At 41.6% G+C, this 25,255-nt stretch overlaps 1 protein-coding gene across 2 annotated transcripts; it reads left to right on the top strand.

The window, feature by feature from the left end:
• The first annotated feature begins 443 nt into the window (after positions 1-443).
• LOC109398945 (vesicular glutamate transporter 2) lies at positions 444-24,758 on the top strand. 2 transcript variants are annotated; one of them, XM_029875345.2, is made up of 5 exons: positions 444-1,127; positions 23,158-23,403; positions 23,458-23,922; positions 23,986-24,360; positions 24,429-24,758. In XM_029875345.2, exons 1-5 carry the CDS (start codon positions 783-785, stop codon positions 24,720-24,722), a joined length of 1,725 nt encoding a protein of 574 aa, XP_029731205.2. In that variant the 5' UTR covers positions 444-782; the 3' UTR covers positions 24,723-24,758. The 2 variants fall into 2 exon arrangements, with proteins under 2 accessions (XP_029731205.2, XP_062711875.1); XM_062855891.1 differs by lacking the exon at positions 444-1,127 and adding an exon at positions 19,164-19,451.
• Positions 24,759-25,255: the final 497 nt, after the last annotated feature.

Raw genomic sequence — 25,255 nt, 5'->3', positions numbered from 1 at the left:
GAGAAATCGCATATTTACTTTTCGCTAATTGTCCGTTTATTTAAACGGACCACACACAGTAAATCAAGCTGAAATATTTCAAAATCATTGTCAAGAGTTGCCATCCGAGAAATTCCCATTAGGTGTGAAACAATTTGCGATTAAATGTGTTAATAATGACCAACATAAATTTCATTCTCAAAACACTACAGATAGTGAGCTCGTTGCTCACGTGTGACCTTCTTCTACATATATTGAAATCCTCTCAAAAATCAACTGAATTCCGCTAGCACTGCACTGATTCAAACGCGCACACGGTCCGTTCGCCCCGAAAGGAACAGATGATTTATAACGAGGTATTATCACGGTTATTGTGGCGCTTTACGCGTTCTCTCGCGCAAAGCCACTATCTCCCGGCATGTGAAGATTGAAGACGCTGCGCTGTTAAGAATGTAGTACTATAGGTTAATTCGAGTCCGGCTTTAGTAGCACACCGCTTGATAAGATCCAGGCCCATCAGTCAGCCGGCGAGTGCTGCCAGTGCTTCGTTGAGTTAGACCGAAGCTCAAGTTCTGCGAGCTAATAGGCGCCGATCATCAGTAGTACAGCGGATCAGAAATCCGAATACTCGGTAGGAACGTTCCACGCACGCCCTGTCAGATCTATCCGGTCCGGTTCGGTATCAACCGTTCTAAGAAGAGGATGATAGTGACAGCGCTGGAGTGACTTAATTAGTGGCGGTTGTTAGTTTAAACAAAGTATTCGTGATAGTCAATAAGATCGTGAAGAAACTACGGTTCAAAATGGGAAACGAAACGGGAGCAAGTGCGCGATCAGTATTATGGTACCTGGTGTTTGTCGGGTTTGCGGTGAACTACATGATCCGGATCAATTCCAATATCACAATCGTCACGATGGTGAAGTCAGGCAGTGCGAAAAAAGCGCAGCTTGATCAGGAACCGGAGCTGATGAGTTCGACGATGACTCCAAAGCAGAGTCAACCGAAGATGTATGCTTGCTACGTGGAGAGGAACGAGTCGGATCTGTCGGTTGGCGAAGATTCGGCTGGTAGAAATCGACCAACAGGGAGAATACGAAGTGAACCGAATTGGGTGTCTCCGGAAAAATGGCTACTTAAGACATTGCAGGTAGAATATGGTTAACCCTCCTAAGATGTTAGGATATGTTACTAGCGTTAAATACACTGTGATATATTAACGTTAACAGAAACATTTTATTTACATTAATGAGCGTAGTATGAAGTATATTTTAGTTAGTCGTATCGTGACATAGTGAGAAAACTGATTCTCTTCGTAAAATCTCATGTGTTGTAGAATCAGTAAGTGAATATCGAGAACTATTAATCTTCAACCAACCTGTCTTTTTTAATACAAGTGATACGAAAAGCAAATTCGGTTGCATTCGGTCACATCAGGATGCATGTGTGCATTGCTGTTTTGCGTTCTGCGTTGAAGAAATTTCTGAATTGATTACTATTCGTATTATGAGCTACGCGCCAAGGATACATACATGTTCTCATTGAGATGTGCTCGGACAAGGGCGTAGCCAGCTTTTCGGTCAGGGGGGGGGGGGGGGGTCAAGAACCCTTAGCAAATTTGTACCTACTAGCTTTTAAAACTAAACGCAGCACGATGAAATTGAGTATATTAACATATTAACATATATTCTTAAAGCATTATTTGTATTTTGTTCAATACGTTAAAAAAAGCTTACCTGATCTACACAAATCAACGTGATGCTGGTAGCGGTGATCAATTTCAGGAAGATTAGCGATTTTTATTCACTCGTGCATAATTTTGCTCTGATTTTTATATTGTTAAAGTTAACAAAATATTTATGCTAAAATCTTATTACGAACTTTTTTGAAGACTAACCTAGAATTTCCTAGTTCCTGTATGCAACTTTTTTAAATTATCTTTCAATATTATTCGCTGGAGCAATTCCTCCACAAATTCTTGAAATATAAAAAAAAAAATCACGCAATCCCCGAAAAGATGTTTGTAGGATTTCTGATATTTCCGAAGGAACTCCCGAATTAGTTTTTATAGAGAGGGGGAATTTGTGAATTGAGAAACTGATAAATTTCTGGAGAAATCCTTGGAAGACTTCCTGGATAAATCCCTGAAGAAAAACCTGGATGAATCGCTGTTACAATTCCTACAGGAATACCTGGAGGAAGCCCTGTAGAATCCCTGGAGGAATTCCCGGCGAAATTCCCGGAGGAATACCTGGAAGAATTTTTGAAAGTATACCTGGAGGAATTCCTGTATGAAAATATGGGAGGAATACTTAAAGAAATTTCTGAAGAGATCTCATGAGGAAATCCTAGAAGAAATCCTACATTAATTTCTGGAGGATTCTTTGGGGGAATTCTTGGAGAAATCCCAGAAAAGATTTCTGGAGGAATCCTTGAAGTAGTTCCTGGGAAAATCTCTAGCGAGAATCCTGGAGGAAGGCCTGGAGAAACTTCTCAACAATTTCAGGGCGTAATTCCTGGAGAAATTTCTTGGATGAATTCTTGGAGCAATTTCATCTTCAGAGGAGTTCTAAGAGAACTTTCTGAAAAAAAAATCCCTTGAGAAATTCCAGGAGGATTTCCTGGAATAACCGTTGGAGGAATTTCTGGAGAAACCTCTGGAGGGATCTCTGGGAATATCCCTGGAGATATTCGTGGGGAAATCCCTAAAGAAAATCCTGGAGGAATCTCTGGAGGAATCCTTGAAAAATTCCTGAAAGTATTACTGGAGAATTTCCTGGAAGAATCTCTGAACTAATCCCTAGAGGATCTTCTGGAGAAATTCCTGAAGGAATTGCTGATACAGCTTCTGAAGGATGTCCAGAAGCAATTCCTGGAGGAAATCCTGAAGAAATTCCTGGGGGGTTTCCTGGAGGAGTTCCTAGAGAAGTTTCTGGAGAAATTCCTGGATAAAATCCTGGAGAAATGCCAGGAGGAATTCCTAGAGGTATTCCTGTGGGAATTGCTTTAGGAATCTCTAGAAGAAATCTTGTAAGAATAACTGGATGAAGTTCTAGAGGAATTCTGGGAGATTGCTATTTCTATTTCCGAAAAAAATCCCCTGAGAAATCTTTGAAGGAATTCCTGAAAAAATCCCTGGGGGAATCCTGGAATAAATTTGTGGAGAAATCCCTGGAGGAATACCTGGAGAAATCCCTGGAAAATTCCTGAAGGTATTCCTGGAAGAATTTTTGAAGGTATTCCTGGAAGAATCCTTGGAAGAACTTTTGAAGGATTTTCTGGAGGAATCCTTGGGTAAAAAGAAATTTCTGGAGGAATCCTGGGAAAATCCCTTAAAATCGTGAAGAAACCCCTGGAAGAATACCTGAAGCAATTCATGAAGGAATCTCAGGAGGAATTCTTTAGGATATTTTTGGAGAATTTCCTGGAAGAATTTCTGAAAAAATCCCCAGAAAAATTCCTTAAGAAAATCCTGGAGAAATTGCTTACATAATTTCTTAAGGATGTCCAGGAGCAATCCATAGATAAAATCCTAGAGAATTTTCTGGAGAAAATCCTGAAGAAATTCTTGGAGTAATTCCTCGGGAATTTCCCGGTGGAGTTCCTGGAGAAATTCCTGAATGAAATCTTGAAGGAATTCCTGGAGGTTTTCTTTTGAGAATTGCTGGAGGAATCCCTGAAGGAATTCCTGGAGAAATTATTACAACACTCTCTCCTCTTGGCGTAACGTCCTCACTGGGACAAAGCCTGCTTCTCAGCTTAGTGTTCTATGAGCACTTCCACAGTTATTAACTGAGAGCTTCCTCTGCCAATGACCATTTTGCATGTGTATATCGTGTGGCAGGCAGGCACTTTACGAAAAGATCCTGGACCGACCGGGAATCGAACCCGTCACCCTCAGCATGGTCATGCTGAATACCCGTGCGTTTACCGCCTCGGCTATATGGGCCCTCACAAATTATTACAACAATTATTACTGAATAAATTACTGGGGGAATCTCAGAGGAACCCTGGGAGAAAGTTCTGGAAAATCCCCTGAAAATTCATGGAAGAATTCCTAGATAAATTTATGGAGGAGTTCCTGGAGAAATCTTCGAAGGAATTCGTGAAGAAATCCTTGGGGAATAATTGGAGAAATTCGTGGAGAAATCCCTGGAAAATCCCTGAAGAAGTTCCTGGAGGAATTTTTAGTGGAATTCCTGGAGGAAGATCTGGAAGAATTCTTGGAGAAGTTTTTGGAAAAAAAAAGAAAAAAAAACCTGTCTGAATACTGTGTTTTTTTTAATACAGCTCCAGTGAGAAGTGCTCCGCTCTCTTTCCGAAGGAAGAACCGTCCTCGTCCCAAAAACACCTGCATGCAAATTTTCACGCCGATCGGTCCAGTAGTTTTCAAATCCATAAGGGTCAGACAGACACACAGACAGGAATTCATTCATTACATATACATGTAATTCGAGAACTTTTTCAGGGATTTCTCATTCAATAATGCGTTCAGGGATTCTTCTAAAAAAATCATTCAGGAATGTCTCCAAGAATTCCTCCTGAAGTTCTTCGATGATTTTTTGTGATTCCAGCAGATATTCCTCCGGAAACTACTGCAAAAATTTATATAGAGAATCATTTAGCAGTTCCTGTGGGTATTCCTCCATGTATTTCCTCAGAAATATTTTTTACAGGAATTCCTGCACGGGTTCCTAAAGGAGTTTTTCCGAGAATTTTTCCAGGAATTTCTTCAAGAATTGTCCATGATTTTTTTAGAATATCTCAGAAATTAGGAATTAGGAAGATTTATTCAAAAAGTACTCATAGTTTTCTTATGGAAATTCCTCCGCGGAATCCATCTAGAACATCTTCAGGAATTACTTCAAAAAATCTTCAAAGACTCCTTTAGCAGTTTAGGGATTTTCCCACGGATTTTCTCATTAATGTCATCGAAGGGTTTCCTCAGAAATTCTTCCTTAGTTTTCTTTTTCAAAGTTTCCATATTTTTTTTAATTGATTATGTTTTATCACAATTTTTAACGATGCTCCAGAAATGCCTTGGAAAATTGCGTCTTGGGTTACTGAAAAAAACAGGAAGGTTTATGTTGAACATCAATCAGAATAAAAAATGAATTTGCAATACTTCTTAAATAAATAATATAATGATCATCCTACAAAAATAAAGCCATTTTGGCCTTTCATTCATTGTATATCGCTTTATATAACTTCTATGTACTAGCTAAATCTATTAGGTTAAACTAACTTACTAATACTTGTATCATGCGCCATATAAAAGTAAACCCCCCTTCCCGTAGTTATCAGAAGGCTGGCTTCAGAGGCACGTTATCCTCCATTTGGGACATTTCTGCCATTCCCGTCACGGCGTGTGTATGGGAAAAGTTTATAACAAAAAAATGGGCATCGTCAAACTTTTGGCTATTCAAAAATAGAGGCTTTCAGCTTTCATTTGCAAGGTCCCTCAAAAAAATCCACCGAGGGATCCCGAACAACTTTTTCAGAATACTGTTTTTCCCCATACAAAATGCACGGTCCCAAATTAATCCCTATTTCTACTTAAAAAACATACCCAAATTTTTGTATGAAAAAGTTCCCCCGATGGAATATTTCGATGTTGGGCTTGAATGAAAGCTGGTAGCGTCAACTTTCACGTAGCGTAAAAATTAGCGATGCCCATTTTTTTGTAATAAATTTGTTCTACCAGACACACCGTGCCGTAGTTAAGTCAGTTCTTGTGAAAAATACCGCCTGTGCGAACCGAAACGTGTTCCACTTCGAAAACCCTCAGTGAAACGCCACGCCTGTGTGTAAAGTGCCCCACACAATGCATACGTTTGCGTTTGCGTGACAGTAGTTTGACACATTTCCCATGGGTAAACTGTCAAAAAAACGCAAACCTCGACGGAACGGACGCTATGTGTTCCAGGCTTAACCCCTAGTACAGTATATACCAGGGGTTCCCAACCTTTTTGAGGTGACGACCCCCTTTAAGAATTGTCAAAACATTTGGGACCCAATGAAAATTTTAGAAAAAAAAATACGAATTAAATGAACGAAACCGAGTTTATGGGTACAGTGATGTAGCCAGAAATTTAATGTGGGAGCGATTTTCGGCGAGCATTGATACTTATTTTCATTCGGCATTCACATTCCGTAAACAATGATATCTGGCGTTCAATTTGAATAGGTCGTATGTTTGCTGTGATTCCTATGCTATGTATGCTAAATATATTCAATTTGAGTCGTAGCTGAAAAATAGCGGCGCAGCAGAAAAATTTTTCTTCTGAAGGCGTTTTGTACTGAAAATTTGTTCCTCAAATTGTGGCTTTTGGGGGTGGCAGTTTACAAAATTAAAACATTATATAATTTGCTCAAAATAGAAAAAAAAAATAACATTTTTCTTGGTAACACCGCGGCCTCTCTGGGCTGGCTTCACGCCTCCCCAGGGGGGCGCGGACCACCAGTTGGGGACCCGTGGTACATACAGTCCATCTTAAGCGTGAAGGCGTGAAGGCCTGCCCGCGAATTTCGAGAGAAGTGAATTTGGGGTCGGAAAAAGTTACTGCTAGAACAGTTTCTTCATGGAATTTCTCATGCAGTTCTTTCAAAAATATCTCCTGGAATTCTTTTAGAGATTCCCGCAAGATTTTTTTTTACATATTTCTCCACGGATTTTTACAGAAGTTCTCAATTAAATCACATAAAAAATACTGGAGTAATTCTTCATGGGTTATTTTAGGGAATTTCCAAAATAATTTCTAGAGATACCGCTGGAGATTCCAAGAAGAAATTTTTAAAAATTTCTTCAAGAGATTCTTGAACGAAATTCTTGGAAGCAGTTTTTGAATCATTGGAGAAGTTTCAGGACGAAACCTAGAGGAACCCTTGAGATGGCTCTGGAGAAATTCCAAGAAGAATTTTATGTGAAACTTTTGGAGGAATTAAAAAAAAATTGCCGGCGGAGTTTCTGAGAAAATCTCCGATGGGATCTTCAAGGGATACCCTTGAGGAATTTCTGAAGCAAACCTGGGAAAAACTCCTGGAAAAATTCTTGTGAAATGTCTGAAAGGTATTATGTAGTGTACAAAAATACCTGGAGCAGTTTCTAAAGGTATCCCCTTTATTCTTTTATTTTGAGTAGGGAGAAAATGGGAGCGTAAATTCTTAGTAAGGGAACAATCCTAGGGCAGACTGTTTAAAGCCGTTGACGAAAACTTCATCAACGTCTCTTTTATAATGGTAAGAGACTATTTCAGCATTAAACAATTGTATTATCTGTATTAGCGAGATTTTTAGCCCGAGGCTAGTTAATCTCGGGATCCACGCTTCACTTCCCTTCCGAAGGATGAACTCACTTTTTATGAGCTTGTCGGGAGTGGGATTCGATCCAAGGTCATCGTCGTGATAGTCAAGTGATCTAACCATCACACCAGGTCCACTCCTCTGCAGTGGACTGTTAATCAAACAAAAATCTACTAAAGAAAGATTGAGGTAACCAAAATGTGATCCACGTAGTTTACAAAAAGCAACAAATGTTCAAATATGCAGTTTTGGGAAGGCTATAAACAAGGTTGCACCCAAAAAAAAGTTCAGTAAAATCTACAAATTCCAAAAAATCTACAATTTCAACAGGAGACCTACAAGTGCTATCAAGAGAAATTTTCATTACTTTCCTTCAATTTCATAAAAAAATCTTCAGTTTTTACATGCTTTTTATTCAATTTTTGACAACTTTAGGCTTGAGGGACCACTTAGCCTTGAGATACTGACTTCAAATTTTGACACGATCATTTATTAGGTAAAACGATCATTTTCCAACAACGAACTACTAACTTCTGCAGAAATTCCATAGATTTCTTCACAGATTATTTCAAAAATTCCTGCGGGAATAAAGTAGTATCATACTACTAGTATGTAATATAATCCTCTCTGGATGCCTTTAGTTTTTTTTTTCAAGATTCTATTTTTTCCTGAAATAATACTAGGAGCACCAGTACCAAGCACCAGTACTCAGAGTGTTCTTTAGTTCTTCCTAGTTTTAAAGGTAACGAAATTTGATTAAGATAAGTCCATGAAACAACTTTTAAAGAAATCCATCGCTGAAATGTCTAAAGAAAATTTTAAAATACTGAAGAGTTCCTGGAGATAATTCTGAAGAAATCCTGAAGAATTTTAGCATTAATTCATGTAGGAATTTCAATAAAAATTCATAAATGATTGTTAAAAGTAATTCATTTTCATTTATTTAGTTAACATCAAATTCATGATAATACTGAATCAACAATTTGCCGCCATAATACTCGATTTGCAGCTGCAGCTCTCCAACGTCGGTCACGCCCAACACTCGCCAGATCACGCTCCACCTGGTCCGCCCATCGTGCTCTCTGCGCTCCACGCCTTCTTGTACCAACCGGATGGTTAGCAAACACCAACTTTGCAGGGTTGTTGTCCGGCATTCTTGCAACATGCCCTGCCCACCGTATCCTTCCGGCTTTGGCTACCTTCTGGATGCTGGGTTCGCCATAAAGTGCAGCGAGCTCGTGGTTCATCCTTCTCCGCCACACACCGTTCTCCTGCACGCCGCCGAAGATCGTCCTTAGCACCCGTCGCTCGAAAACTCCGAGTGCTTGCATGTCCTCCTCGAGCATCGTCCACGTCTCGTGCCCGTAGAGAACCACCGGTCTTATTAACGTCTTGTACATGGTACATTTGGTGCGGGGGTGAATCTTTTTTGACCGCAGTTTCTTCTGGAGCCCATAATAGGCACGACTTCCACTGATGATGCGCCTTCGTATTTCACGGCTCACGTTATTGTCAGCCGTTAGCAAGGAACCGAGGTAGACGAATTCTTCTACCACCTCGAAAGTATCCCCGTCTATCGTAACATTGCTGCCAAGGCTTGTCCTGTCTCGCTCAGTCCCACCTACCAGCATGTACTTTGTCTTAGCCGCATTCACCACCAGTCCGACCTTTGCTGCTTCACGTTTCAGGCGGGTGTACTGTTCTGCCACCGTTCCAAATGTTCTGGCAATAATATCCATGTCATCCGCAAAACAGACAAATTGGCTGGATTTCGTGAAGATCGTACCCCGGCTGTTGAGCCCGGCTCGTCGCATAACACCTTCCAGGGCGATGTTGAATAGTAGGCAGGAAAGTCCATCACCTTGTCGTAGTCCCCGTCGAGATTCAAATGAACTGGATAGTTCACCCGAAATCCTTACGCTGTTCTGCACACCGTCCATCGTTGCTCTTATCAGTCTAGTCAGCTTCCCGGGAAAGCTGTTCTCGTCCATAATTTTCCATAGCTCTGTGCGGTCGATACTGTCGTATGCCGCTTTGAAGTCGATGAACAGGTGATGCGTTGGGACCTGGTATTCACGGCATTTCTGGAGGATTTGCCGTACGGTGAAGATCTGGTCCGTTGTCGACCGGCCGTCGATGAAACCGGCTTGGTAACTTCCCACGAACTCATTTACTTTAGGTGAAAGACGACGGAAGATGATCTGGGATAGCACTTTGTAGGCGGCATTCAAAATGGTGATCGCTTGAAAGTTCTCACACATCAACTTGTCGCCTTTCTTGTGGATGGGACAGATTATCCCTTCCTTCCACTCCTCCGGTAGCTGTTCGGTTTCCCAGATCTTGACTACTAACTGGTGTAGACAGGTGGCCAACTTTTCCGGGCCCATCTTGATGAGTTCCGCTGCGATACCGTCCTTACCAGCCGCTTTGTTGTTTTTGAGCTGGTGGATGGCATCCTTAACTTCCCTCAGCGTGGGAGTTGGTTCGTTCCCGTCCTCTGCTGCACCAACATAGTCATTTCCTCCGCTGCCTTGGTCCTCCGTGCCTACATTCTCTTCGCCATTCAGGTGCTCGTCGAAGTGCTGCTTCCACCTTTCGATCACCTCACGTTTGTCCGTCAGGAGGCTCCCGTCCTTATCCCTGCAGATTTCGGCTTGCGGCACGTAGCCTTTGCGGGATGCGTTGAGCTTCTGGTAGAACTTGCGTGTTTCCTGTGAACGGCACAGCAGTTCCATTTCCTCGCACTCCGCTTCTTCCAGGCGGCGCTTTTTCTCCCGGAAGAGACGGGTCTGCTGCTTCCGCTTCTGTCTGTATCGCTCCACATTCTGTCGGGTTCCATGCTGCAGCATTACCGCCCGCGCTGCATCCTTCTCCTCCAGAACCGCTCTGCACTCCTCGTCGAACCAATCGTTTCGTCGACTCCGTTCTACGTACCCGATAGTGCTCTCAGCTGCGTTGTTGATGGCTGCTTTGATTGTACTCCAGCAGTCCTCTAGAGGGGCCACATCGAGCACACCCTCGTCCGGCAACGCTGCCTCGAGATTCTGTGCGTATGCGGTGGCGACATCCGGTTGCTTCAGTCGCTCTAGATCGTACCGGGGCGGCCGCCGGTAATGTACGTTGTTAATAACGGAGAGTTTTGGGCGCAGTTTAACCATCACCAGGTAGTGATCGGAGTCGATATTAGCGCCACGATAGGTCCTGACGTCGATAATGTCGGAGAAGTGCCGTCCATCAATCAGAACGTGGTCGATTTGCGATTCCGTTTGTTGTGGTGATCTCCAGGTGTAACGATACGGGAGGCTGTGCTGGAAGAAGGTGCTACGAATGGCCATGTTCTTGGAGGCGGCGAAATCGATGAGGCGTAGGTCATTTTCGTTCGTCAGCTGGTGGGCGCTGAACTTTCCAATCGTCGGTCTGAATTCCTCCTCCTGGCCTACCTGAGCGTTTAGATCCCCTATGATGATCTTGACGTCGTGGTTTGGGCAGCGGTCGTACTCGCGTTCGAGCTGCGCGTAAAATGCGTCTTTGTCATCATCAGTGCTTCCGGAGTGAGGGCTGTGCACGTTTATTATGCTAATGTTGAAGAATCGGCCCTTGATCCTCAACCTGCACATTCTTTCGTCGATCGGCCACCAACCGATCACGCGCCTCTGCATGTCGCCCATCACTATAAAAGCTGTTCCCAGCTCACGTGTGTTGCCGCAACTCTGGTAGATGGTATGATTACCTCTAAACGTTCGCACCATAGATCCTGTCCAACACACCTCCTGCAGCGCTACGATTCCGAACCCGCGGTCCTTCAGTATATCGGCGAGTATGCGGGTGCTCCCGATGAAGTTGAGAGATCTGCAGTTCCACGTACCGAGCTTCCAATCGCAAGTCCCTTTTCGTCGCTGTGGTCGTCGCCATTGGTATCGTTTCGCATTCTTCTCTTGTTGATTTTCCGGTGCTAGTCTTTTTTACGGCTGGCTCGCAGGGCCTGACACCAACCCACTAACCCAGGGAGCTGGGCTTACCTTCCCGGAAGCTACGGGTTCTGTATTGGCATTTCCTCCAACTACAGTGCTAAATAGCTAGGCTCGAGCGCCAGTCTTCGCCGGGGGTGGTGTTTTTAATGGGCGCCCAGGAGATAATATTTTACCTGAGCTTCCTCTGGTAATCTCTAGTCTAATTCCGGTAAAAATTCCTGATGGTATTTTTTAAGGAACCAAGGGAGTTTTTGCAAAAAATCCTGGAGGAACTCCTGGAAAACTTCTTGGGAAACGCTTAGAGAAACTTCAAGATTTTTTGCAACTTCAGAAGAGCTTCTGAAGATATCCTTCCAATATCTTGAGAAATTTCCAATAGAACTGCTGTAGGAATTCCTAGGAAATGTGGTTGAAGAACTTTTTGAACCCATAGAAAAATTCTTAGAGGTCCTTGAAAGAAATGATGGAGGAATTTCAGGGGAAATATAATGAGGAATACTACTGAAACTCCTGGATCGATAGAGGAATTATGAGATGAATACCCGAAAAAGAATTTCCAGCAAAAATCTATTGAGCAATTACTATATTGACGACGACTGTTTTGAAGACATCCGGGTAGTTTTTGGCGTTTCAGTCTTTCCGGGAGTCAAAAATAACTAAATGTTTTCTTCTCCTAACAATTATTGGATCTTCCTCAGGGAATCTGTAATTTATATTGATTATTTCATTGGCTTTGGAGTGATTCTTGCCAAATTCATAAAAAGTTCCTGCAATTATTCCAGAAAAGGTGAAACATTGTCCATCCAAGACTTCCATTCGAATGTATGTACAGTAAAGGATCTTTAATCAACCCCTAGGTTTTACGTTCATAAACTTTCTGGTCTTTGAATTGATATTTTCCTTAATCTAGTATGAAAATTGAAAAATCATAATTTGTTTTGCTTATTCGCTAGAAAATGAAAAAAAGGATGATTGTTGGATAGTATATTGGACACTAGGCCGTCCCTTATTTTGCGAAAATTGGAAATGTTATAAGTTCGTTAGTGGAAAATGATCGTTCTAGCTAAGAAATGATCGTGTCAAAATTTGAAGTCCGTACCTCAAGGCTAAGTGGTCCCTCAACGGGCCTAAAGTTGTCAAAAATTGTATAGGACCAAAAAAACATGAAATTTTTTCGACAAAAAAAAATACGCTATTCTACTAAAACCGGTGATTTTAGAACCCTTAAGGGCCAAAAATGTGCTTAGGTTTGCGTTATCTCTACTCGTTTTTCAGTTATTGAACAAAATAGGATAAGTTTCCTTCGGAATCTAAAAAAATGGTCAAAAATGCTGATTTTTTCAGTTGTTTTTTGTCAATATCTTGGAAACGAGTAGAGATATCGCAAATCTAAGTACATTTTTGGCCCTGAAGGGTCCTAAAATCACCGGTTTTAGTGGAATAGCGTATTTGTTTTGTCGAAAAAAATTTCATGTTTTTTTGGTCCCATACAATTTTTGACAACTTCAGGCCCCTTGAGGGACCACTTAGCCTTGAGATACGGACTTCAAATTTTGACACGATCATTTTTTAGCTAAAACGATCATTTTCCACTAACGAACTTATAACATTTCTAAATTTTGCAAAATAAGGGACGGCGTATTGGACACATTCTACCGTGACGTTTCAACATTTTGACGCCTTTTTGGCCAGATTTTTTACTATAACCCATAAATGCGTACCGTAAACCTCTAATAGTTTTCCTTGTTGTCTTCTTATTCGGATTTCTTGTAAAATTTCCAGTAAATATGATCTGTTTACAATTAGTTTTCATTGAAAAAGTATGTTCAAAATGGGAATTAGTAGCGTGACGTTACAACGTTGTAATGTCACGCTACTAATTTCCATTGTGAACATACTTTTTCTATGAAAACTAAATGTTCAACCGATCATATTTACTGGAAATCCAATCATATACAAGGAATCCGAGTATACAAAAATATTTGTACAAATCTGACCAAAAAGTGGTCAAAACGTTGTAACTTCACGGTAGAATGTGTCATAGACCTTTCATTTGAAGTTGACTTTTTGGACAGTCATCTTGAATTTGGCCCTACATATTGAATTTTATCATTAGATCGCAATTTTAGCTATGTTCGCAGCCATAGATTTAAGATCTGAACTTAATATGTATTAGAAAACTGAAAGTCTAAGTTTTTCAGAACATTGAAATATTTAGGTGAGCATTGACCGCAGCAATGAAATATCTATTGGTAAGCATGGTATCGCAACTGAACACACAAAGATGGACTAAAAAAGTTGGCTGCATGTCTGCATCAGGGGTCGTCCATATACCACGTGGACAGCTTGGAGGGGGGAGGGGGTTAGCGAAAAGTCCACGCTTGTCCACGGAGAGGGGGTGGGGGTTCGTCAAATGTCCACGTGGACAACATTAGGAAACAGAAATCAACAAACGAAACAAATTATGTCGCATCATAGATGAGATTCTCTTCAACAGTTCTTTCATACATTTTATTTCATTATACAAAAAAAAATTATGGAAAAAACACCGTCTTCAACCAGAGGCTGTACAGACTAAACATTGAACAATCACTAACATTAGGCGATAGACATTACTAGAAAAACACCCAATGAAGAATTTCCGTTTGACGAAAATTTTTCACCAACTGGAGCAAGAATCGAACCCACACTCTCACAAACATTAAGCTGAATTAAAAACAATGTTGTAAACTTGTAGGTACCTATTTTCTGCTACTTGTTTGTATTCTATGTAAAGCTATAGAATATTTGTATTTTATCAAATTTTCAATTATATTTAAGACATGATTTACGAAAAAAAAACTTTTCAAAATCACTTTTTCTATTTTTTTAGAAATGTGAAAAAAAAACTTTTTTTCTGATGTCCACGTGGTCATTGGGGGAGGGGGGTAGGGGTCAATGAAAAATCCACGCTTGTCCACGGGGAGGGGGGAGGGGGTCAGAAACCATGAATTTTCTGTCCACGTGGTATATGGACGGCCCCTCAGATTATTATTATTAGCTTTATTAGGGAGATTTTCAGCCTGAGGCTGGTTCATCTCCACGCCCCTCAGATGACAGTTAGGATCTGGGAACCGAAAAGCTGTCGGAGGAGTGGAAGGTAGGGGTTAACTGCTCCACTTACGAAAAGTGACCATTTGGAACGTGAGAAATTCATAGCTAACACAATTCTGAATACATTTTACAAAGTGCTATCCCAGACCATCTTCCGTCGTCTGTCACCTAAAATGAATAAGCACAGAGAACAGACATCCAAGTCCAATCTGAATTTTGTGTAAGGAATATTTCATTGGCAACACAAGTGCCAACAACGTGGCGCTGCAATCGATTAGTTTCTCATACTAGTATAATTCACCACTTGAAATGTTTCAATTCACCACTGACTGTGGCAATATAGAGTTTAGCGGCGTTAGTGTTGTCATCGCATATTGGCTTGCAAGCTTACTCAAGTGAAGATTGAAATCCTTACACAACTTTCTGAATTGAATTTGTTCAAGGATGTCTGTTCTCTGTGGAATAAGTTCTTTCTATGTATTCAAGCCGGCTTTATCGGTGACTGGTTGACATTGGACCAGATTTTCATCGTACTGCATCATAGACGGTATAAAATTATGGAATTATTTTAGAACTATTGGATCTCTAATGGTAATGGCTTGGCAGTCTTATTAAATAATTAAGCGGACTACAATGTTCTCGCTCCGACGTTTCGGTCCAGGATTGCGCCCTTCTTCAGGGATCTATAATTTATTTACAATCCTCATTGTAAATAAATTTACACCGAAACGTCGGAGCGAGAGCATTGTAGTCCACTTAATTCTTTAATAAGACTGCCGAGCCATTACCATTAGAGATCCAAGGTGATACCCACACAGCAAAAATTAATTAAATTTCAACGTCATGTAGAAAGAGTCTTATTTAATAATACACGAGTTTAATCTATCGTTTGCTTGAATTTCACATTGAAATACATGCACATATCTAGAACATGTATTTCAATTTGAAATTACATGTTTATTGATTTATTTTCAGTTGCAGTATATAATTAAACTGTTCATGTACAAATAAATTTATAAACGCTCATATTTGAGCGAAAATCAATTGAATTTTACATGGATGTGTAAATACCAGGCAGATCAACATTGGTCAATCAGTCATGGCGGAGCTATGTTTATTTTTACTACCTCTTTCTTTAATGTTTAATTTGTGAGCTCAACATTTGGCGTTTTAAAGGCTACAATTAATAAGAATGCTAGTTGTTCGAGTCACCTAAGCAATATAATCCAGAATCCAGGTAAGATAAAATGAATTCAATTTTCCTGAGAGGGTATTTTTTATCATATACTTCGTTTCATCTTCCCGCAGATCGATTGCAAAACGATTCCAGGACGTGAACTTGATTTTTTGATCCCACACATCAATTTCCGCAGCGGCGTTAACAATACTTCGAGGGAGCACCTAAAATAACTTCTCCGCATTGGCATTGATTGCCGAACATCCCCTGGACAAGATTCCGCGGAGAAAACAAAGTGCTTCGTGAATTATTATCCCGAAATGTATTGTGGATTTACCGGCTACTTGTATTCTACCGGTTACTTAAGTAGCCGTTACAAAGTAGCCGTTTTCATATAAAAATCAACTTGATTGTCAAAAAATGAATGTCGCTGAGTAGCTAGTGGCAACGAGGAATAGCGTATACAATAAAAATGTTTAAAATCATTTTTAAGTTACTCTTTTTATAAAACGGCTACTTTGGAGGCCATACTGAAGCGACCGGTAGAATACAAGTAGCCGGTAAATCCACAATAGTTTTTTTTTTGTAGTGAAATAAATGGAAGAACTGTTTTCAACCTAAACGGTGTAGTGTATCACTTTGCTCCCTGAGATACGCGGCGGGCGGAAGAAGACGCATTCTCAATGGGGGAACGAACGAGAAATGAAACAAAACACACGTCGTCGAACCGCGCGTTGCGGTTCGTGTAAAAATCAACAACGTTTAAATTTACACATCTCGCCTTTCTTTCCAAGTCGTGTAAATATAAAACGCAATGGAATTTTGCGTTTATTTTCATGCTCCAAATATGTGCATGAAAATACACTTGAATTTACATTTTTATTTTAACTGTGCAGTCGAAAATATCGCCCAAATTTTAGAACTATGGAAGGAATGCATAGGCGATTGTCAGTTACTGCAGCAAGGTAACGTAATACCTGCTCTGCGTCCAACCGCACTAAACAGCTGAACTACGATTAAAATCCGTCAAATTTGTAGGCTTTGCGGATGACATGGATAGACGGAGATATCTTAGAAATGATGGATGAATTCTTCTAGCTCGGCTGCATTCTAACGACTGACAACAATGTGAGTCGTGAAGTACAAAGGTACATCGTCAGTGGAAGTCATGGCTATTCCAGAGACTCCAGAAGAAACTGCGGTCTTAAAAAAAATCACCCCGCACCAAATGTACCAAAACGTTTATTAGTGGTTTGGTTCATCGGTTGTTCATAGGTGATTCTTTACGAACACGAGGTATGAACCATACTCGAGGAGGACCTACACTCACACGGAGTTTTAAAGCAACGCATGCTAAAGACGATTTTTGGTCGTGTGCAGCGAAGGATAAACCACGAGCTCACTGCACTTTACGGCAACCGTAAGATTTAGAAGGTAACCAAAGCAGGAAGGATACGGTGGTCAGGACATGTTGCAAGAATGCCAGACAACAAACCCGCAAAGTTGGTATTCGCTACTTATCTGTTGGCATAAGAAGGCATGGAGCGCAGAGAGCACGTTGGGCGGACCAGGTAGAGCGTGATCTGCCGAGCATTACATTGGTGTAACCGAGGGTGGAGAGCTACAGACACAAACCGAGTATGAGCCATTTTACGAAGTGACAACAATGTTGATGATGATGTTGGTTTTCACGGGTTATTGGACACTACCTCCTGTCAAAATTCATTCATAAAATCGGCTCGTAAAATAGACTATTCTAGTATACTATTGTTGACTGTGTGTTGTTCTTATTGTGATGTAGCGCAAATGAATGTATTACCACAGGCAAACAGACGTAACTCTTAGAGGTAATTCATCAAACACTTTTCCGGTTGTCTTTTACATGAGTACACTGCCACCTATTGGTAGAACCGCGCGAGACACTGTCGGCCATGATGGATTTCGATTTGACGTTTATCTAACACGCACACTACTACACAAATCGACGGTAATTTTCGTTTGCAACGTGTACACTGGCAAACGTTAAAGCGATCTAACACTAGCGCCTCTGGTGAAAGGATCGCGGAAATCAAGTGAGATTTAAATTGATCGTTAACTGCATCTGCCAAGCCGTTTTGAAGAGTGTTACGTCTGTTTGTCTGTGGTATTACAGTCAGGTCTTTTTTTATGCGGCTGCGTAAATGAAGACTCCGTACAAAAAAAAATCGTTGTCTTATTTTTGCATGATTCGTCGAGAAATGGTGAGACTACGCGGTTTTTTTAAATTTTGAACTGAGTTCTTTTTTCACGCCCCCGCGTAAAAAACCTGACTGTATAGCTATATGTGTATGACTTCTCCGACCCCAAAGAGGTCTTTTTGAATCAATCTCGCGCAATCATAATGGGTAATAAGTTCGTTAATCCATGAACCGTGTAATGAAGCAATCCAAAAACATCGCAAGGGAAAGTGATCTTACGCACGCGACAGATTTATGGCCCATTTAAAAATGATTAAGACACTTTTTGGCTGTTCCCCGTCTGACGACATGTGTTCCACCTTCATCGCGTCAGTACAGTGGTTGTTTTGAATCTTTCACCAAGGCAACTGATGTCCAAAGACACGGTGGGAAATAAATCACAGGCAGCCATGCCGCCATGCGACAACGATAAGGCACTTGTCGCGGGCTCATCATCAGCTGTGAGATAACGGAGTCTGCAGCCGGCCAAACGGTTGTTATTCTTCTCCGGGAAAGAAAACGCACGGCCTTTGGTTTTTACTATTTGGGTTGCGATTTGCAAACTCCTCCTCTGCAAATAGGCTTTTTGAAAATGAAAGGGTTGTAAAATTTGATGAGGCATTGTTTTCGTGAACTGGGTAAATATTATAACACTGCTTGACTACAAAAGTGTTTGGGACATGCTAACAGTTTGAACTTCTTGTTGTGAACAACAGCACCTGTTGACCAGCAACGTGCAGGTCGGACTTTGTACAACCTATTTGAAGTCTTCGTAATGAAAGGAAATGTAATCAGACGGTTGTTTTGTAACATTCAAAGCATCATTATTTTTAAGCAGTTATCTGAACTTGGAAGTTCACTTAAGCTTTTCAGAAAGCGTTCTAAGCAGCTTCTGTTGGAACTTTCACTAAATATATGTAAAAACAATAATGCTTTTCAGATTTATAGGATTGGACATACTTATACCTTACAATGTATGATAAAAAATTGTTAAAATGCGCATAACCCTTAACCACAGACAAGCAGACGTAACACCTAGAACAATTTTCGTGCAAATCCTTCGCCCACTTCACACTACCATCATCTGGTGGAAATGTTTCACGAAACATTGCGTTCAGTAATATCGTCAACAGAAGGCGCTAGTGTGAAACGTCAAACGCAAAAAGAAAAACGATGCGCGCACTTCTGGTTGTGAAAACAACAACTATGAAGATATGAAATAATCGTGGTCGATGGAAATTTTGCAAGTGTTACGTCTGTTTGTCTGTGCCTAAACTGTGAAGCAGTTTCTGGTGCAGTATGAATGTTGTGTGATAGTGGATTCATACTAATATATGTACCAGTTGGCAGAGGCGCACGGCACATCTTCTGATCACAGTAGGCATGGCAAATCACAGCCACCCGCGTTGTCGTCACTCGTCGCGTAACGTCAAAGTGCAAAAGTACGTGTGCATTCCCACAGCTGCCGCTTGCTCGCAGTTAATCTAAAGCGCACATTTGGCGATCCTGCCGGATTAATTACGTAAGAACCTATTGAAAGTGATTGTGGGCAAGCGGGGGCGTTCAGGGATGGAGTGATTGTGTTACTACTGTGCGGATTTTTTTTTTCAGTTGAAGTGATTGTACCAAAAGAAAACAAATATATGTGAGTGTGCTCTTGGATTTTTGTGAGGTAGGACAAACTGACGGGCCTGGAGACTCCAGGTCTAGGTATGGTAAGTTCCTTGTGTATCAATCGCAACCATCGTATTTTCCTTATGTGAAGAGCGTGCATCTCCTGACAATGCTTGAGAACGAGCTTCAAGTTGTAAATGAATGTATTTTGTTGGTTTTCCGAAAGATTTCTTGGCGGCTGTTCGAGTGAAAATAACCGCTTTGTTTTATCTTGGTCCGCAATCGCAAGCGTTGCGGCTGCTGTTTACTTTTTTGTCCTGCAATTATAGGGAACACAAAAAAAATCTCAGTACTTCCGAAATGGTTCAAAATGAGTCGCCTGTTAGTTTGTTGGTAGGACAATATGTCATTTAAAGAAAATAAGCTTGCGGCATCCAAATGTAGTGATGACGGTATAGTTGTAAAAATGGTTTGAAACATAAATGTTCTGATGCGTTTCGTCCATCATCCCGTTTTAGAAGTTTTGCATGTGTGATCAATTCAAAACATCAAATCTATTGCATCACTAAGACATGGCACACTAGATATAGATTTTCAAAACAGTAGCAAAGGCTAGCGAAGTCTGAAGAATATATATTACTTAATGATTTCTTTACAATAAGTGACTTTGATGTTTGATTTATCTGTACAGAAAAGTGGATATCCATGTTGCAACTGACAAAAAGAACGAAAAAGTTCGATGATGATGATGACGATGTGACGGATTCTATTTTCGGTCGATCTCGCATGGTAGTTTAGGGATCAATCAGATACCATTTCTGGAAATGTTTTTGCCTGTGCAAGACTAAAGTTTCAAAGCTGTAGAGAAGCTTTAAATATTGAATGTCAAGTTTGCATGTGCATGAATGATGCAAGAGAAATATATCACGAGAAAAAGGTTGGAAACAATCACAACATACAACAAAGAAAAGATCGTTTTAATTTCAGCCAGTTCAACACAGTTGTTGTTCTGTATCAATAGTGTACTACTAGTGCTATTGACATAACAAGGAAGAATAACTATTTTAAGTTGATTATAACTCCTTTAAATTTCCCAAAATTGCCTACGGTAAATTATTACTGGTTCATAGTTAAATGTTTGCTTGGAAACATGACAAACACACAGAAAATTTTATTTTGTCGAGACGCTCAGTTTGGGAACTTTAACATGCAATTTATTTATTATTTGGTTATATCCACAGCTTGTATGCTATCTAATCTAAAATAAGAATAATGGATGAGTGAAAAGAATATAAACGTGAATTTTGTATTGATTGAATTACTTGAGTTTCACATTATCATATTTGATTTGCATAGTGTGCATTCGTCATAGTGTTTCCTAGTAAGTCTGCCTTATGGCGGCAGTAAAAGAAAAAAAACAGACCAAATCACTGCACCTTAGCGTAGTGCTGGTATTTATCTCTGGTGATAATAAAAAAAACTGTCCACAGCGAGTCCGGATGACCGCACCCCAGTCCACAGCGTGTCCGGATGACCGCACCATAGTCCACAGCGTGTCCGGATGACCGCAACCCAGTCCATAGCGTGTCCGGATGACCGCACCTTAGCATTTGTAAGTTATTGTCTCTTGGCGACAATATAAAAAAAGTCCACAGCGTGTCCGGATGACCGCACCATAGTCCACAGCGTGTCCGGATGACCGCAATCCAGTCCACAGCGTGTCCGGAAGACCGCACCCTTGTCTACAGCGTGTCCGGATGACCGCACCCTAGCATTTGTTAGTAATTGTCTCTTGGCGACAATAAAAAAAGTCCACAGCGTGTCCGGATGACCGCACCATAGTCCACAGCGTGTCCGGATGACCGCAATCCAGTCCACAGCGTGTCCGGATGACTGCATCCTAGCATTTGTTAGTAATTGTCTCTTGGCGACAATAAAAAAGTCCACAGCGTGTCCGGATGACCGCACCATAGTCCACAGCGTGTCCGGATGACCGCAATCCAGTCCACAGCGTGTCCGGATGACCGCACCCTAGTCCATAGCGTGTCCGGATGACCGCACCCTAGCATTTGATAGTAATTGTCTCTTGGCGACAAATAAAAAAAAGACCACAGCGTGCCCGGATGATCGCACCCTAGTCCATATCGTGTCCGGATGACCACAGCTTAATCTATAGCAGGTCTGGATGACCGCATACTAGTTCACATCGTGGCCGTTTGACGGAAATCCACAGTGTGACCATAATTTAAATTTTATGGGTGTGACCGGGTGACCGCACTCTGGTCTGTTGACTTGTCATTAAGACACACGTGCTATATAAGATTGTATTGTGTCCTGCCTACAAATATATAAAAATGTTCACAGCATTTCCGGATGACCGCACTCAAGTTCATTGGCGTGCTCCGATGACGGCATCCTAATTCGTTGGCGTGTCTGGAAGGCACTCTTTTGTATGATTATTACATCGGATATATAAAAATTGACAATTATTTGGTATTTTCTGCCAAATGTGGGTAAAATGTATTTCTGCATGGTCAAATGTCTTTAAGCATCATGTATCAGTTTTTATAAATATAATAAATGTAGAAGAATGGTAAATAGCGATAGATTGAGAGAGTTATCGAAGAGGCTATTTTCTTAATAAGCCCAGAATTTTCACACAAAATGTATTAATTTGAGAGCTTTATCGTATTCGGAAATATCAAAGAATCAATGTGCATTTACTCGCGAATCCTGTTACCGATAGATACCTCGCTATGCTAATGGGAACCAAACGATTGGTTGCTGGCTGTGTCGTTCTCTCGTTCTCCTAGGTCGGCTCCAGAGGCACGTTCTCCTTTATTTGGGTAATTTGTTCCATCGCCATGAACACGAGCCTTTTCATCATGTACCTGAGGCAGAAGGGAAGGTGAAAAGGATTCTACAGGGAAAAAGACAGGCAGAGGAATAGGATCGTTATACACGTATAAGCGTACCATAACGGGTTCGCACAGCGTCCTGAAAAGGATACTGTTATAACGCATAAGCGTACCACAATGGGTAATTTACCATAACGGGTCAAGAACAACTAAACATCCTGAAGATTCAGGTTTCTGAAGTCCTGAATAACCATCTAGCGTACGTAATGTAGGAATAATAAGTTAGAAGCAGTGAGATGCAAATTTAATTTTATACACTCTCATCCAGTGTTATTTATTAAGCGAGAACATTTAAGACTATAATGAAATCTGTAGAAGAAAATCAGTCTCCAGGAAATATGAAATCCTAAACCTTTCATGATACATCTATCCTGTCGTTAAGTTGTTGGGACACTTTCATATTGTGGTATGACATTTACATATTTTTTTTTCCAAAAAAAAATTTTTTATTCCTGAGAGGAGGGTGGATGTGTGATAGTGGATTCATACTAATATATGTACCAGTTGGCAGAGGCGCACGGCACATCTTCTGATCACAGTAGGCATGGCAAATCACAGCCACCCGCGTTGTCGTCACTCGTCGCGTAACGTCAAAGTGCAAAAGTACGTGTGCATTCCCACAGCTGCCGCTTGCTCGCAGTTAATCTAAAGCGCACAAATGTAATATCAAGATTAACCCTAAGAGGGATACCTGGGGTCCATTGGCCTTTCAGAGCTCGTCTTTGATGGAACACACTCAGCGAGGTGACGAAACTGAGGCCATGAAGGTATCCCTTTTAGGGTTAAATACCATTGAGTAGACCGCTTAAGTTTGATGATTTAATGGACCACAATAGACTTCACGACCTTGAATACCTCTGACTCTGGCCACGTCGTTTCTCTTTCACAGCTAGACACCAAGGACGACGGCTTCGAATGGGACGAGTACGAGCAGGGCTTGGTGCTGGGAGCGTTCTTCTGGCTCCACTGGTTAACCCAGGTACCGGGAGGTGTCCTGGCACGCAAGTACGGCACCAAGCTGGTGTTCGGCGTTGCCAATGCGGTCGGATGTTGGCTGTGCTTCCTGATGCCGCTGGCATCCTATCTGGACTACCGGATACTGATCTTCCTGCGCGCCTTCCAAGGATTGATATGCGTAAGTTTGAAGTCTTGCATGTAGAATGGTCTGATAATCCTAGATTTCTTTCAGGGAGTATCGTGGCCGGCAATGCACCACATGGCAGGCCAGTGGATTCCACCGAACGAGCGCAGCAAGTTTGTAACCGCTTACTTGGGTAGCTCCGTGGGAGTTGCTCTGTTCTTCCCCCTTTTTGGGTACATAATCTCCTGGACTTCCTGGGAGTACGTATTCCACTTTTGTGGAATTTTCGGCACAATTTGGTATGTGGCGTGGCTTTACTTCGTGTACGATTCACCAGCGGAACATCCACGAATTCATCCCAAGGAGCGCGAATACATTGAAAGTTCTCTGGGTATTACCGAGAAATCCAAGGAACAGGAACGCGAAGAACGAACACCCTGGATGAAGATGATCTTCTCTAAGGCGATGTGGATGACGGTAATTGCCCAATGGGCTGGCATCTGGGGTCTGTTCACGGTGATGACGCAAGCTCCTAGCTACTTCAATTATATCCACGGTTGGGATGTCAAAATGGTAATTAACTAGGTAGCTTTTAATAAGGTCCTCAGAACGTTTCATCATCATTCTCCCTTACAGACGGGAATCCTATCCGGAATACCTCACCTCTGTCGAATGGTTTTCGCGTACTTCTTCTCCATGGTTGGAGACTACCTCCTACGCCGGAACCTCATGTCCCGTACAAACGTCCGCAAAATGGGCGGCGCAATGTGTTGTCTAGTCAATGGCCTGTTTGTGGTAGCTTTGGCCTACAGTGGATGTGATTCAACTTCGGCCATCGTATTCCTCACGCTGGCCACGATGGTCCATGGAGCGGTGTCCACCGGACCGCTCGCCAACATCATCGACATGAGTCCCAAATACGCCGGCATTCTGTTGGGAATCAGTGGAATGATTACCGTCGTTCCAGGATTCGTCTCACCGATTTTGGTGGGAATTCTTACTTTGGGAAATGTAGGCATCAAACGTTCCAATTTCTTCGCTCAGACGTGACCTTACTGTCTTCCTCTCTCAACTTCCAGCAAACGGTCAAACAGTGGGAGTACGTATTCCTCATCACCGCCGGAATGCTCATAGTTGGTGGAATCCTCTACACGTTGTTTGCGGACGCAACGCTACAACCGTGGAACACTGGTGGCACGGAAGACGCACAGGATGCGCGCGAGCTGGTTAGCTTGAAGCTGGACGTGGAACAGGCCATGCTCGAGAAGGAAAGGGAAGCCAGCGAGATGGTTCAGGAAGCGGTAACCGCCGAACTGGCGGACGATGGTGATTGCAGAAGTGAAGATCCGATAGGTGCAGTATTAGCGCGATGAACTTTGTGGAATAAAGCAAATTGCGGGAAAATGTGATTCTATTTATTGTGTACTTGAAAGTAGTTAAACGATCACCTACTAAATATTAAAATCAACCGTTGAAATGTAATCGATTCAATTGAAAACGCTACAGAATAGATTCTAGAGTAATATCTGCATGCAGGAAATCCAATGCCTAATGGAATACCCACAGACAAACAGACGTTTCACACTGTTCGCAAATCGCTCGATTACAGCGCTCGCAGTTTTTGCTCCTGTTTGACGTTTGCTCACTACCGCCACCTACTGAGTGGTTTGCTTAACACAGCCTGATTAGCATTGGGCGATTATGTTTTCGTGACGATGATTTTTATCGCATTTTGTCCCAAGTAATACGTCTGTTTCTGAGACGAGACTCGCGAAGACGGTCTTCTTTTTCTCCAGTTTGTTATTTTTTTCTTCTTCCTATCTGTGTTGACATTGTGTTTTGGGCTGGTAGTTCAAACACGAACGTGACCGCATCATCTCACATGCAGTGTGACTGAATCCCATTC

Source organism: Aedes albopictus, chromosome 3, assembly GCF_035046485.1.
Source record: "Aedes albopictus strain Foshan chromosome 3, AalbF5, whole genome shotgun sequence".
Taxonomy (NCBI): domain Eukaryota; kingdom Metazoa; phylum Arthropoda; class Insecta; order Diptera; family Culicidae; genus Aedes; species Aedes albopictus.
This window is presented reverse-complemented; position numbering and strand designations above follow the sequence as displayed.

Bases quoted from the DNA above. Each gene is read 5' to 3' on its own strand.
- LOC109398945 (XM_029875345.2), top strand. From the start codon at position 783: ATGGGAAACGAAACGGGAGCAAGTGCGCGATCAGTATTATGGTACCTG. The intron at 1,128-23,157 runs GTAGAATATGGT...TCTCTTTCACAG, and splicing joins GGCTACTTAAGACATTGCAG to CTAGACACCAAGGACGACGG. The intron at 23,404-23,457 runs GTAAGTTTGAAG...GATTTCTTTCAG, and splicing joins CCTTCCAAGGATTGATATGC to GGAGTATCGTGGCCGGCAAT.